Below are 14493 nucleotides of genomic sequence, written 5' to 3'. Positions count from 1 at the left end.
CCAAGCCATAATCGATATCACGTGACCACACTGGCTACACATAGGATGCTCCCCAGGCTGACTCCCACAGGGGCAGAAGCTCAGGCAGCACAGCTCCCCAGCACCTAGTCAGGCACCATTCATGACCAGCAACTGCGGCTTGCTGGGAGAGAAAGGAAAAGTCACAAACTTATACAAAGCATTTATTTTCTCACATTGTCAGATTAAAAAACTAAAGGCAGGTAATGGCTTACATGTTTAAAATATGTTTAATTCCTCTAGTTCCATGAAAAACTAAGTACAAGCAGTCCGCATCTTGCTGGTGAGTCACATAAGGCTTCGGTTCCCTGATCCTTGACCACATCCCCTCCACTTTGTTCTGTTTTGGCTATTGACCACAGGAGTGGGGTGGGCTGGGGCTCAAGACTGGCATGGCTATGTGGTATGCATCTTATTGCTTACCCTTTCTGACATTTTGCAGAGGCATTACCAGGGGTTCCGAGGGAGACTTGGCCAGGTTGTGGGGGTGGGGAAAGTGAGGCCAGATGGAAGGCTCTTCCGAACCCCACTGGGAATTACAGCTGTGGAGATGAGATGACTTTGGGAATCAATCCCAAAGGCAGTCCAGTCCTTGCAGTACTGGAAGCTAAATGACTGCTTTCAGAGCTAGAAAATGCCTGGTGTGGTGGCAAATTCCTGTAATCCTAGCACTTGGGAGACTGAAGCAGGAAAATCTTGAGTTTGAGGCTAGGGAACTGTCAATAGCCAGAGCTCAGTAAAACTTGTGCCATCAGGATGAGTATTCTTACTGCTACAATGGTAAACGTTTTCAGAAGGACCCGTGGGCCTGATGGAAATACAACCCCCACAAGTCATCCAGCTGAGCAGACTTGAAACTGGCACCTGCTAGCAGCACAGCCCTGAGGAGAGCCGGGATGCTGGGTTCCTTCTTGACCTGATTGCTTAGAGCATCTCAGTCTAGGTCTTGAATTTCTGTGCTAGTCTCCTTAACCCACTTTTTCCTCCTACAGTAAAACTGGCCTGCTCCATTTCCCCTCCTCCCAGTGTGAATTACTAAATGGTTACTTTCCATGTACAACCAATACTATATTTCCTTTGGAAGTAGTACTGATTACTTCACGTATTTTAAAATGCAAGCAGTGATGGCGTAAATAAGCTCTGGGATGTCTGATGTTTGAGGCAGAGTTAAAGACTGCCTTAGCTTCCTACACCTCCAAATTCCTTGTGTACAAGAGCCAAGTGGAATAATTCTGTGCTGGTCTTGGCGCTTAATCTCAGGGTTTGGGGTGCTGTCCCTGTGTTTTTTTTTCCCCCCTCAAGGCTAGAGCCACTTGAGCCACAGCTCCACTTCCAGCTTTTTGGTGGTTAATTGGAGATAAGAGTCGCACGGATTTCCTGCCTGGGCTGGCTTCGAGCCATGATCCTTGTATTTCAGCCTCTTGAGTAGCTAGGATTAGACTTGAACCACAGGCACCTGGCTCCAAGTGGCAATCTTTAACGCTGCTAATGAGCAGTGCTTCTCTATTTTACGAACAACCCTGGCCTACTTTAATGAAATCTCAGAAGAACCATCTAGTTCTTTCAGGTTCACATTTGGATGTATTTTGGAGTCTCCAAAACAAGTATTAATTATGAACACTGAGGGTTGATGCTAGCTCAGATCATGATTACAGATGGTCCTGCTTTGTTCCTTGTCTGCCTGGCAGCTGTTTTGCAGAATACTGCTAACTGAATCAGAGGGAGAATTTTACATTGCAGCTGAACTGTTGCTTTTTAAGCAGGTGAGCAAAGAAGTTAGGCCTTTTGAAGACACCTCCCACTCCCCACTCCCCACTAGAAGGGTCATTTTTGTGGATGGTTTGAAGATAGTAGCTCATTTGTCATGACTTGCTGACAATTAGATTACATACACAGCCCTGTAATCACTAGCATTAACAAAATTTTATAAAACAAAAGCATTCAAAAACCTCATTTTTGCCAGCAAAGGTAAACTCCCACATGATCATAGCCCTCCCTGCCCCCACCCCTAACCCCTACAGCCCCCAAATCAAATTTCATGATTGAGAAGAAAGGTACCCGCTGTTGGGTTGTCAAGGTTTTGCAGCTGGAGGTTTAAAAAGTCCCACTTTACGAAAGTATCTGACAATGAAGGGCACGGAGACGAGGGTGATGCTGATTCTCACGGGGGCAAACAGCTTGTGGATCGCGTAGGCCACCACAAAGGTGCTTGTGCCTGCCGCCATCTTGGACTGTACCAGAGACTCTCTAAATCCAAGCTTAAGCAGGATCGCAGACATGTCTACACCACTGGAGGGAGAGAGGAAAGGACACAATGTCATGGGGGATGAAACCCACTGGGTTCTAAGATTCACTGCATCTTGTCGAGTGTGATGCAAGCAGCTGAATAATGAATAAGCCCTTAGAGTCAAAATTCTCTTTTATACAGAATCCTCGATGACAGTAAAAAGCCGAGTGATTATTACTGTCAAAATCTTACCTGGAAACAACCATGTAAAATACGCCCAAGGAGACCAATGAGATTCCGATGTGTAACGACACGCCAACAGCCCCATACTCTTGGAAAACCTTTTTCAGCTGCTGGGACTTGCTCTGCGTTTTCTCCTCTCTGCCTCTGGTCTCCTTGCCTGGGGTTGGGGTGATTCTGCTGGGGTCCTGTACATGAACCAAAGGGGAGACTCTAGGTTGGTGGTCAGCACCCAGTTTTATTCCAATGCAGTGTTAAGCATTCTTGCCCACTGAGAGGTCAACTACTGTCCTTACTTAGTGACTGAGACTGAGCAAGGCCCACTCAGCCACACATGCAGGCAAAGGCTAATCCCTAGGGATGGCCAGCAGAATGGAGGTGTCCAAGATGCCCAGGTTTTCACCTTCAGAACCGCAGGGCATGTCATCTTACACAACCACAGGACTCTGCAGCTGTGCGCCGGGGAAGGCTCTGGAGATGGGGAGATTATCCAGGTGGGCCCAATGGAACCACACGGATCCTTACGAGGGAGAGGAAAGAGAGGTGGGAAAGTCAGCATCTGAGAAGCAGGAGTGATGGCTGGCACAGAGGCAGAGGTCTGAAGATGTGCTGCTGGCTGGGGACTAAGGAGCACAGCCAAGGGGCAGGTGGCCTCTGGAAGCTGCAAGAGCAGGAAGTGGATTCTGCCCTGGAGCACGGAAGGACCTGGTTGACACCGTGACTAGTTCAGCAAGACCAGCTTGGACTTTTGACCTCCGACACTGCAAGATAACAGGTATGCGTGGTGTCTGTTAGAGCAACAAGAGTTTGTAAAACTGGGCTCCATTCTTGAGGGCAGCAGTGACTTTGTTGAGTACTTTTGCTGAGCCAGCTAATACTCCAATGTATCTTATTTCTTTCTCCTATCTTCCTGACAGCTTTGTGACATTGGCATACTGATATAGTCATTTCCCTCACTTCACAGAGGAGTAGCCCAGGCTTGGAGAGGTCAATCAATTGGTCCAAAGTCATAAAAGTTAGTGCCCAGGCCATTTGAGCCTGCAGGTACAGCACGCCATGCCAGGCACCAGAAAAGGAGAGGGCAAAACAGCCAGTAAAGCTATGGTATCTTTTCTTTTCCTTGAGGGTTGTGTGGCTCAAACTTGGGGCCTGGGTGCTATTCCTGAGCTCTTCTGCTCAAGCCTAGTGCTCTACTACTTTGAGCCACAGCACCACTTCTGGTTTTCTGGTAGCCGTTTGGAGTTAAGAGGCTCACAGACTTTCCTGCCTGGGCTGTCTTTAAACTGGGATTCTCAGGTCTCAGCCTCCTGAGTAGCTAGGATTACAGGTGTGACCAGCACCCGGCTGCTATGGTATCTTATACTTGAGACAGATAAAGGAAAGGTCAGTTCCTGGACATATTACTGACTGGGATTTGTACAGAAATAACTCATGATATGTAATGGCAGGTAACATTTATGGGTCACCTACGGGACTTGGAATGCTTGGGAGGAACAGGAGCAACAATAAAATAAACCCTACCTCTCCTGGGGTAGAAAGTAAGTGCTTTTAACCAAATGCTTCTATCTGTAGTCAGTGGGGCTCGGCAGGTGGCGCGCATCTGCGCTACTTATGGGTCCTGCAGCTGGAGGGCTCCCTCCTTCTTGTATTTTTAGAGCCTGCTGTAGCTAAGCCGCACTGCAGGCAAGGGGGAGGCGCAGCTAGCCTGAGATCTCATGAGACCGAGTGGAGGAAATGACAGCCGGGCCTCAGCGGCATGCGTGCCCACTCAGCCAGGCCCACCTGATTGCTGAGAGCCACGGCCAGGCCAGGAGCAAGGAGCTCTGGCTCAGCACATCTTGACCACCATGCATCGGTGTGGCCCAGATGCCACTGGGTGTGGCCACTGGGAAGCAAAGGTCCAGAGAGCTTTGCCATTGGTCCGTGAGCCCCACCATTGGGGAGGCCTAGGCACTGGGATTTCTCATCAGTTCCCCAGGTGACGGAGGTGTTCAGCCAGTGGCCAGGCAAGCCCCTCCACCCCTGTTCTTCCCTAGCTGTCACCTCCTCCGAGAAGGCCCTCCACTGAGCCTTTGGGATCAGTGAGGCCTGGGCCACGCTGCTTCACACTGAGCAGGAAGCTGCCTGTTGTCCTGGGTTTGTTCCTACTACAGTCTTGACACAGATGCTGGTGCTCTGTAGTTCAAAGTCTGGCTGCCTTTTCATTTTTCTGTCTTGGCCAGAAGGCCTTCTGCCAAACTAGAGGGTGAACAAAAGGGCCCTGGGCAGCCATGATTGGGTGCCTGCCTGAGACCAGGGAAGCGTAGGGCAGAGCTGAGTTTTGACGGCGGATTTCTACGGCCCTTGGCCTCCTCGCAATGAGTTGGACTGGAGGGGTCTGTGGGCTGAGCTATCAGCGCTGGCTGCGGTCCCATCTGCAGGGAAGAAGGCGGGGTTTGCTTATCAGGAAGAGCCCAGCCTCAGCACAGCTCAGCTCAGCTCAGCCCAGCTGCCAATCCAGCTAGGACCAGGCCTGGGAGTAGGGGAAGCACATGGAGAGGGTGCTCTGGGAAATATCTCCCATTCGGAATGGCCACTCTTGAAGGAAGTGAGGGGCACCAGGAGCCATGCATTTGTCTTCCCCTCTTGGGACGAAAGAAGCTAAACAAAGGCACTTGTGAGTGCAACTTGTGAGCAGTGGGAGACTCAGACCCTCTTCTGTCACGCGCACTTCCAAGTGCTTGCAAGTCCACCGGTCCTGAGTGCTTTCACACCCCGATATCTGGCAAATCCAAAATTCCCTACCAGAGGAAGAAAGGAAGAGGAAGCCAAACACTTCACCCACAAGCCAATCCTACTCTTGAGAGAGATGCACTATCATTCATTTGCCACGTGATGAACACAACATTGGACTGCCTTTGTCCCTAGTGGTGTTCTGAGTACACTGAAAATATTAATTCTAACAATCCCCCCCCCTCTAAGATCGGTCATCGAATAGAAGAGGCTCCTCAAAGCTCAGAGAGAATAAGTAACTTTGCAAGGATCACTCAGAGATGAGCAGTCAGCCCTTGGACTTGGGCCCCTCCAGTGTCTGTCTTCACTGTGCCAGGCGGTTTCAGGTGTAGGGACAGAGCAGTGAAGAAAACTGCCCCAACCCACAGGAAGAAAGGGCCCAGTGACAGAAAATTTAAATGCCAGGGCTGCCAAAGGTGATTGTGTATGGGGAGGCCTGGGAGAAGAGGCTGCTTGGCGTCCTGGGGACAGCAAGTCCTTTGTCTTGGTGGCCTTGCTGTACAGACCTTGGCTGCATTGAGGGCAGGTCCTTGTGTGCTGTGCGTCTCCTTCCTCCCCGTCCCAGCCCCTTGCAGAAGACAGGGGCTGGCACGTGTCTCAGACCCTTAAGTAAGAACCTGGCATAGGGGGAGCACACAGCTGAGTTCCATTCTCATCAGGAGCAGCAGGCAGGGGCTGCTAGACTCTGACCAAAGCCAGATCCTCCCCTCACTGGCTCCAGACTAGGGAAGTACTTCCTCAGAGAGCTGAGGTTTTTGTTAGGATGGGTTCCGCTCATCTCTCAGAGAGCAGAGGCAAGGCCAGCTCCTGGACCCCAGGGCCTTGTGGCTGTGTATGTTTATGGTGACAAGAACAGTCACCCAGGTTAATTTAGGAAATCCCAGATACCAGGTCCAAGAATGATCTCCCTTTATGTTCATACTCTAGGAAGTGCAAGCTACTAACCTCCCATCTTACAAGAGGAAACCAGGGCACAGAAGAGTGAAATATTCAACCAAGGTCACAGAAATAGTGAATGGAGACAGGAACCCAGGGAGTCTGAGACGCCACTGATCCCAAAGCATACACTGCTGTCCGGACCAGGCCTGGGCTGGGGACAAGGCTGGGGAGAAGCGAGATAAGAGGCCATTCCAGATGAGTGCAGAGGGGAGGCCAGGGGAGGCTGGCGCCTGAGCATGGCTGGTGCTGGGAGGCATGGCAACCTGCGAGTTTAGAGTTTCCCCAGACTGTGTGTGCCTGCCAGGCAGAAGAGGAGAGAGAGACTACGGAGAAGTCCCACCTGTGTGCGCAAGGACGGAGAGCGCTCGGAAGCCCCTCAGCCCCTTCCTGAAAAGCCACAGGAAGTCCGGGGACAGGCTCCCTGGGCTGGGCTGCATCGGCCTCAGTCATGGGGGGAGGGGTCCCCCAGCCTTGCGATAGGTCAGCAAGCAGGTCGAGGCCCTGGGGCTGGGGCATGCAGGACCGGGTCGTGACCCTTGGCTCTCCAGCCTCCATTTCCGTGGGAGTCCCGCTTGGCTGCCATTCTGAATGAAAACTAGTTCACGAGCCGCTTTCACTCAGCCCCGGTGGCCGGCGACCAAAAAGAGACATCGTACACAGCTGGACAGGCGGCCCCGGCAGGACAACAAAGGCCGCGGCCGCCGGCCAAGTTCACCGTGGGACGCCCCGCCGGGATCGGCGGCCACGGGCGGCCCCCCGCGCCCCCGGGCCGCAGTTTCCCGGCTCTCCATCCGGAGGCTCGCTTCCTTGGCTTGTAGGGCTTTAGGGGCTCAGGGACCCCGGGGGTGGTCGGTGCCGAGCGTCCCGGAGGCGGCGGAGGCCTGCCCGCGGCACGGCGCCCCCGCCCGCGCCCCGCGCCCGCACCTGGGGGCCTGCGGACCGGGATCGGGACTGGGACCGGGAGCCGAGGCTTACCTGGCGGCCCGCGCCGTCCCCAGGAGCGGTGCGAAGCAATCGGGTGTCTGGACCAGGTCGGGCCAGGGGCGCCGGGGCGCAGTGGGTGGCAGCACCCAGGAGCCAGGTGGCTCGAGGCCGGACCCGAACGCCCACCCGGCTGGCGTGGCCCAGCAGCGTCCACAGCCCCACCATGGTGCGCGCCACAGCGGGGCGGGCGGGGCCCCGGCCTTGCGTGCTCCCGGCCCCGCCCCCAGGGCGCAGGCCCCGCCCCCGAGTCAGGCGCGGAGGGGTGGGGCTGGAGAAAAGTGCGCCCTCTTGGGACGCACCCTCCGGCTCCGCCCCTCGGGGCGGCCGCCAATTTCACAGTGGATTTGGGGAGGAGGAGAGTACCCTCCAGGCCCCGCCCCCTAGCCCCGCCCCCGGGCAAGTAGGCTTGATGGGCGGGGCCTGGGCGGGCCTGGGCGGGGCCTGGGCGGGGCCTGGGCTGGCTGGGCGGGGCCTGGGCTGGCTGGGCGGATTGGCCGGGTGTTGAGTTCTATGGGCAGCAGCAGGAATGGGAGAAGCTGACAAGTGAACACATTTGTTTGCACGTTCGCTCCAGGCACAAAGGGCAAGGGGAACGGACCCACACTCGAGAGCCTCCGAATGGCCTTGGCACAGGTTGGTGTGGACCGGAAGCGGTGCTGCTGCTTTGGAACGTAGGGTGTGAGATTCTTGAAAAGTTAAATGCATGCCACCGCCCAGCGCAACTCCAGGCGCTTGTCCAAAGAACGCCGCCCGCAGCTGGACACAAGCCAGATGCCTGTCGGTGGACTGTGAACTGCCCTGGCCAGGGGTACCATTCATCCAGCGACTGAAACAAGATTTGATGCGTGGTTGTACATCACAGAAACACATCCTAGAGCTGTCCTGGGAGTAAAGAGTTCCAGGCACAGGCATGACGATTTCTGGGACTGCTTCCCATGAAATGGCCAGAACAGGCACAAACAAACAAAACTCCACAGCCTAACACAGATCCAACCTATCAGAGGCTGCCTGGGGCAGGGGGGGATGCAGTGAGCATCACCGGGGACAGGCAAGGGTCAGCCGGATGATGGCAGCTTCCTGAGCTGTACACGTAGCCGTGGGCGAATCTTAGGCTATGCACATCACACGGCAACAAAACAACTTGTAAAAGTCCTCCGAGGGGGAGGGTACACCCCTGGTCTCCCCGCTCCTGGGGGCGGGGCAGAAGCTCAAGGCCAGCCTGGGCAACATAGGAGCCCCTGTCTCAAAACAAATAAAATGGCAAATTCCCAAGGTGTAATTGTAAGCTATATTTCAACTCACACCACCTCTCCTGGTCACATACAAACTGTGTGTTCGTTTGTGGGGTTCTTAAGTGAGTGGTAAAGAGTGGTCCAGGGTGCAGGCTCTCGGGCCAAAACACCGACTACTGACTCAACCTCTCTGAGCTGCAGGTTTTCATTTGGAGAATGAGGACACTACTAATGGCCTCCATAGAGGCCGTCCTTAGAGAGGGCCGCCGCTGTGCTTGGCACAAAGAGCCCACACAGGGAGGAGGGGGTGCAGGGTAGCTGCCATGTTGCAGGGTCGCTGGAGGCAGGGCTGTTCCCAGAGGCTCCTGACCTCAAGGCCATCCCAGGTCCTGTCACCAGAGTTCCCCATTCATTTAGGTTTCATGGCAGTTGACATAGCGTTTTTGATGTATGGTTCTTAGGGCAAAAGGAAAGCATGTTTTTATTTTCTCTATTTAATCTGACCATAAATAGCATATGTAGTAGAATCTTGTTCTGTCTTCTTCTAAACATGATGTGATAACTTGACTTTTTGCCTGAGACAGAGTCTCTTGATGTAGACTTGAACTCGAGGTTCTCCAGTCTCAGCCTCCCAAGTGCTGGGATTACAGGCATGTGTTACCACACCCAACTTTTCCTTTGTTTTAATGACACACATGCAAGCTGCTTCTTGCCTGAACTTTAGGTAGCTTTGCCTTGTATTTGTATTATTAGCTCCTTTGTTTCTCTCCAGCAGAAGCTCATGTTGGCAGTGTATTCATTTAAACTTTCCTCCTATTGTGAGTAGAGAATGTATTCTTGTGGTTCAGATGTTGACAGGTTTGGGAAGGTGGCTACAGAGCCATTCCCCTCGCACCGCAGGCACCAGTTCCTCCCATTCCTCTCCCTGTTGGCAATCACTGTTTGTGCAGAACCTTCTAGAAGATGTCAGACAGGTGCTGGCAAATTCCTACAGCTGGTTTCTAGTTTATGTTTTCTTTCTTCCTCCTCCTCCTCCTCCTCCTCCTCCTCCTCCTCCTCCTCCTCCTCCTCCTCCTCCTCTTCCTCCTCCTCCTCCTCTTCCTCCTCCTCCTCTTCTTCTTCTTCTTCTTCTTCTTCTTCTTCTTCTTCTTCTTCTTCTTCTTCTTCTTCTTCTTCTTCCTCTTCTTCCTCTTCTTCCTCTTCTTCTTCCTCCTCTTCCTCTTCCTCTTCTCTTCTTTTCCTTCTTTTGTCAGTCATTGGGCTTGAACTCTGGGCCTGAGCACTGTCCCTCAACTCTTCAGCTTAAGGCAAGCACTCTACCACTTGAGCCACAGCACCACTTCCATAGTTTATGTTTTATTCCCACGTGGAGCATACATAGGGCAGGCAGAGTTCTGTTCTGTACCTTGACTTTTTTTTTAGCCTCAAATATATGTTAGATTTTTTTTCTGTGTCTGTACATAAAAGTCTTCTGACAGGTCTACTCAGCCTGTGGGTGTTTTGCAGGGACTGTAATGCAATCCCACACTCCCCTGTGGGTGGGCCCCGGGATCATCGAGGCTTCCCTTTCTCCAACAGCAGGGCACATGGAGGTGACAGAAGAGGTCCTAACCCTGGAGAGGGCATCATGGGGTGGACGGGGGAGCTCCAGTATTGGGGTTAGGGCTGCTGAGGATCTGTGCTGAGCCCAGAGTTGAATGTGCCTGGGAGGCCAGTGGATGCTGTTCTTCTGGGCCCCAGAGCCCTTGTGAAAGCAGCCTTGCTCATAGCCTTGAGTCAGACTCAAGGGACAGAGTACTGGGGTCTTGAAGGCCAAACCCAGTTTGGACCCTGACCATTATCTGGTGGGGTGGAATCTGGCCTCCAGAGTTAAAGAACCAACTTTCCTGCAGTTCTTGAGTCCTTTCCCCACGCAGTGCCCCGAGGCTGCCCAAGTCCAGATTAAAACCACCAGCAACGACCCCCACCACTGAAAGTCTTTGCTCTTCAGGATTTTCCTGATGGCTGTAGGATTGTAAAGTCTCTACACATATTTGTATATTTAGCTCTTCCCTCTCCTCCCCCAGAGCACACTTCTAATCCCCAGTGTGCCCAGAACTCAGGGCTCTGAGACTGATCGTAGTTTGCTGGGATCACAGTCCAGCAGTTGCTGACTCACCCTGAGAGGTTAAGATACTACTTGAGTCTACACAGCAGGAGGGACCAGGGTTGGGAATGAAACCTGCAGGTAGAAGACATTTTCATCTGCGCCGTTTAGATCATGTGAGGGGAAGGCGTTATGGGTGGACAGGGTGGGAATACACCATCTGGTCTCCATTTACTATGAATCTTGGGCAGAGCTGGGTAGACTTTTTGGGACACAGAACACAATGAAAATATGGGGTTTCTGTTTCAAAGAGCAGGCCCAAATGTTGTAAAAGTTAGCAGAGAATGGAGCCTTTCCCTTCCTTTCATCATCTCCATCTTGAGTTGTTATAATATTTAAATCTTTTTTTTTTCCCTGCCAGTCCTGGGGCTTGAACTCAGGGCCTGGACACTGTCCCTGAGCTCCTTTTGCTCAAGGCTAGCACTCTACCACTTGAGCCAATGTGCCATTTCTGGTGTTTTCTGTGTATGTGGTACAGAGGAATTGAACCCAGGGCTTCAGGCATGCTAGGTGAGCACTCTACCACTGAGCCACACTCCCAACTCCCTTAAATCTTTTTTTTTTTTTTTTGTCAGTCGTGGGCCTTGAACTCTGGGCCTGAGCGCTGTCCTTCAGCTCTTCAGCTGAAGGCTAGTGCTCTACCACATAAGCTACAGCACCACTTCCTCCCTTAAATCTTTTTAAAAAATTATTTTATTTTATTTTTTATAGAGCCTGGGATTGAACTCAGGGCCTGTGATTGCTAAGCCTTCTGCTTCTAGTGCCATACCGTTGGTCATTTGTGCTTTAGTTTGTTTTTCAGATAGAATTTCATGCTTTTGCTTGAGTTGGTGTCATACTAACACTCTGCTGCCTCTGCCTTTTGAGTAGATGGGATTATAGGCATGCACTACTTCACCTAGTTTTTTTGGTATTTGTTCTGTGGGTTGATTACAGTTTTGCAGCTTCCTTGGCCCTCTTAGTTTGGATGTGGAAGAGCCAGGCATTGGCATGAGCTATGGGAAGACTGGCAAAAGCCTTGGTGTTCTTCTCCTCTGGGATGACTGCCTTTCTCCTTTCTGTAGATGTCCTGGATGGGCATCACGGGTCCGGGGACCCTGTCAGATGGGGGCCACATTGAGTTCTTCAGCAGAGCTGTCTCCCTTCTTGGGGCTGGAGGGCTTCCTGGGGACGAGGAGGAGCTGGGAACCGTGCTTCTTCAGGTGCTGCATGTTTGCCTGCACCCAGCTTTTTTTCTTTTTGTCGGTCATGGGGCTTGAACTCTGGGCCTGGGCGCTGTCCCTCAGCTCTTCAGCTCAAGGCAAGCACTCTACCACTTGAGCTACAGTGCTACTTCCTGCACCCAGCTTTTTTGAGCGAGGGTCTCAATAATTTTTTGGCAGGCTGACTTCAAACTGTGATCCTCCTATATCTGTCTCCCAAGTAATTGCTATTTACAGGTGTGTATCACCTTCCTCTGAGTTCCACTGTGGCCTTTCTTCTGCTGGTTGGTTCTTGCACATTCTAGTTACACCTTCAGCTTCCTGATGAGTCAGGAGCTCTGGGGTGGCCAAGGAAAACTTGCGTAGCATTATTTCAGCCTAAGTGCTTGGATAATTCTGGGGAGAGGATGGGATAAGAAAGGTAGGATAGGGTCCTTTTTAGTTATGGTTTCTCAGAAGAATAATGCCTTCTATTTTTTTTTTAATCGTGGGGCTTGAACCCAGGACCTGAGTGCTGTCCCTAAGTTCTTTGCTCAAGCTATTGCTCTACCACTTTGACACACAGAACCACTTCCAGTTTTCTGGTGATTAGAGGGAGATAACAGTTTCATGGACTTTTCAGCCTGGGCTGGCTTTGAACTGCTTATCCTCAGCTCTCAGTCTCTGGAGTAGCTAGGATTATAGGTGTGAGCCACTGCAACCAGGCCAAGGCTATCATTTTTCAGTGGAAAGAGTTGGACATTTAAAAACAGTGAAATACGTCATAACCTCAGATGCATAGTGTGGCTTAGGGAGGAAATGAAATGGAGCTGGATTTAGAGGCCAGCAGGTGCTGCCTGGGTATTCTTCCTCCTGTCCCTCTGTCTGCAAGGGTGGCCGGCCCCTAAAAGCTATACTTACTATTCTTTGGTCTTGTTGTTGTTGTCAGTCATGGGGCTTGAACTCAGGGCCTGGATGCTGTTCTTGAACTCGTTCAAGGCGAGCACTCTACCACTATGAGCCACAGCGCCACTTCTCATTTTCTGGTGGCTCATGGGAGATAAGAGTCACAGACTTTCTGTCCCGGGCTGGCTCTGAACTATGATCCGCAGATCTCAGCCTCGTGAGTAGCTAGGAGAGCAGGTGTGAGCCACCAGTGCCCAGTTTTCTTTGGTCATTCTTGATGTTTTCCCTAGATACTGTATTATAAATTCTAGCATCTTCCTGGATTTCATGTAGGTGGGATTCTAGTCTAATGATGTTTTGATTGCCCATGGACCATGTCTGTGGTGATGGTCTCATGCAATCATGGTGCCCAGTGGAGCTGTAGCCAGCCTAGTGGAATGTTTCCTGTGTGAACACACGCCCTACGTCTGGGGTTTGAGCAGCCACGGAATCCACAGACAGCGCATCTGTCAGAATGCAGAGCACAACGGTGCAGCCAGCCTGCGGCTGCTCCCCGTGCTCCAGTGCCAGGTGTGAGTGGGCGCTGCGTGCCAGGAGTGGTGCCCTGCATGTCACACATCTTCATTAAATGGTCTGTGGCCACAGTGCTGCTGTCCAGCCTTCCAGGGGAGGAGTTCAGGACACCCCCCCCCCCGCCCCGGGCCCTGCAGATCCCTCCCTGGCCCTTACCCCAAGGTTCACATCAAGTGCTGCCAGGCGGTGGTGCCAATGTCTTGGTGGATTCCCAGCTGGCCTGAGGGAACCCTAGGGGTCTGGGCTGTGTCTCTTGAATCTGCCCTCCCTCCCCGTCCAGAGCTGCCTTCCTGCTCCCCCCAGGGCCATTTCCCATCTGGCCGTCCTTCTCCTTCAGTGACAAAGGTTTTCCACTGTGGCTGCCACGGGCTTCCGGAGAGGCCCAGACTTGGCTGGGAGCCGCTGTCCTCCAGCGGAGAGGTCTGTGGAGAGCTGCCGACCCCACAGGTGCCGGTGCCAGGAGAGCCCTGCCGTCCTCCCACAGGGATAGCCTCGCAACGGCTCTTCAGGAAAGAGAGGCTGCGTGTTATACTAGCCAGGGGATTCACAAAATATAAACCCCAAATGGGGGTACCTGCTTCGCAAGCAGGAGGTCCTGAGCTGAAATCTCAGTGCCAGCAAATAAACAACCCGACAAACAGTGAATGGGACTTAACCTAGGGAAAACAACAACAACAAAAAATGGCTGAGTAATGATTAATCATCACATGGTGAAAAATAGTTATACCAGGTGATGGGAAGTTCTTTTTTTTTTTTTTTTCTAGGAAATGTTGAATGGGAAAAACAAGAAGGATGGCAATCTAATTTGCCCTGTTTTTATTAAGAAGTGACAGACACCGTCTACATTTAAATGTGAAAATGTGTGTGTGTGTGTTTAGGGTTATATGAATATAGCATTTTAAGGACAGAGAAAAGAGACTCTTAGGGTCTCAAGGGTTTTGGTTCTTTTGTGTGAGTACGGGGCTTGAACTCAGGGCCTCTTGCTCTCCTTCACCACTAGAGTCACAGCTCCACTTCCAGGTTTTTACTGGTTAACTGGAGATAAGAGTCTCATAGGCTTTTTTGCCTGGGGCTGGCCTCAAACCCCAATCCTCAGACCTCAGCCTCCTAAGTAGCCAGGATTACAGGCTACACAGTGTACCACTGTGTCTAGTGGGTCTCAGGCTTTGACCATTGAATGTTTTGATACCCAAACAACAAGAGTCACTGTGGCAAGACAAATGCCTGACTGGAAGTAGCTGCCTGTGGGTGAGGCTGAGTGGCTGTCACACTCCT

General features: G+C 52.1%; 1 protein-coding gene across 1 annotated transcript; it reads right to left on the bottom strand.

Moving 5' to 3' along the window:
* Positions 1-168: 168 nt before the first annotated feature.
* Positions 169-7367, bottom strand: Fam210b (family with sequence similarity 210 member B). Its single transcript, XM_069990034.1, has 3 exons — positions 7172-7367; positions 2498-2673; positions 169-2307 (listed from the first exon to the last, which is right to left on the bottom strand). Exons 1-3 carry the CDS (start codon positions 7343-7345, stop codon positions 2091-2093), a joined length of 567 nt encoding a protein of 188 aa, XP_069846135.1. The 5' UTR covers positions 7346-7367; the 3' UTR covers positions 169-2090.
* Positions 7368-14493: the final 7126 nt, after the last annotated feature.

This window comes from Dipodomys merriami, unplaced genomic scaffold, assembly GCF_024711535.1.
Source record: "Dipodomys merriami isolate MVZ:Mamm:240054 unplaced genomic scaffold, mDipMer1.0.p SCAF_39, whole genome shotgun sequence".
Lineage (NCBI taxonomy): Eukaryota > Metazoa > Chordata > Mammalia > Rodentia > Heteromyidae > Dipodomys > Dipodomys merriami.
The sequence above is the reverse complement of the archived record's forward strand: the minus strand, read 5'-3'. Positions and strand labels throughout refer to the sequence as shown.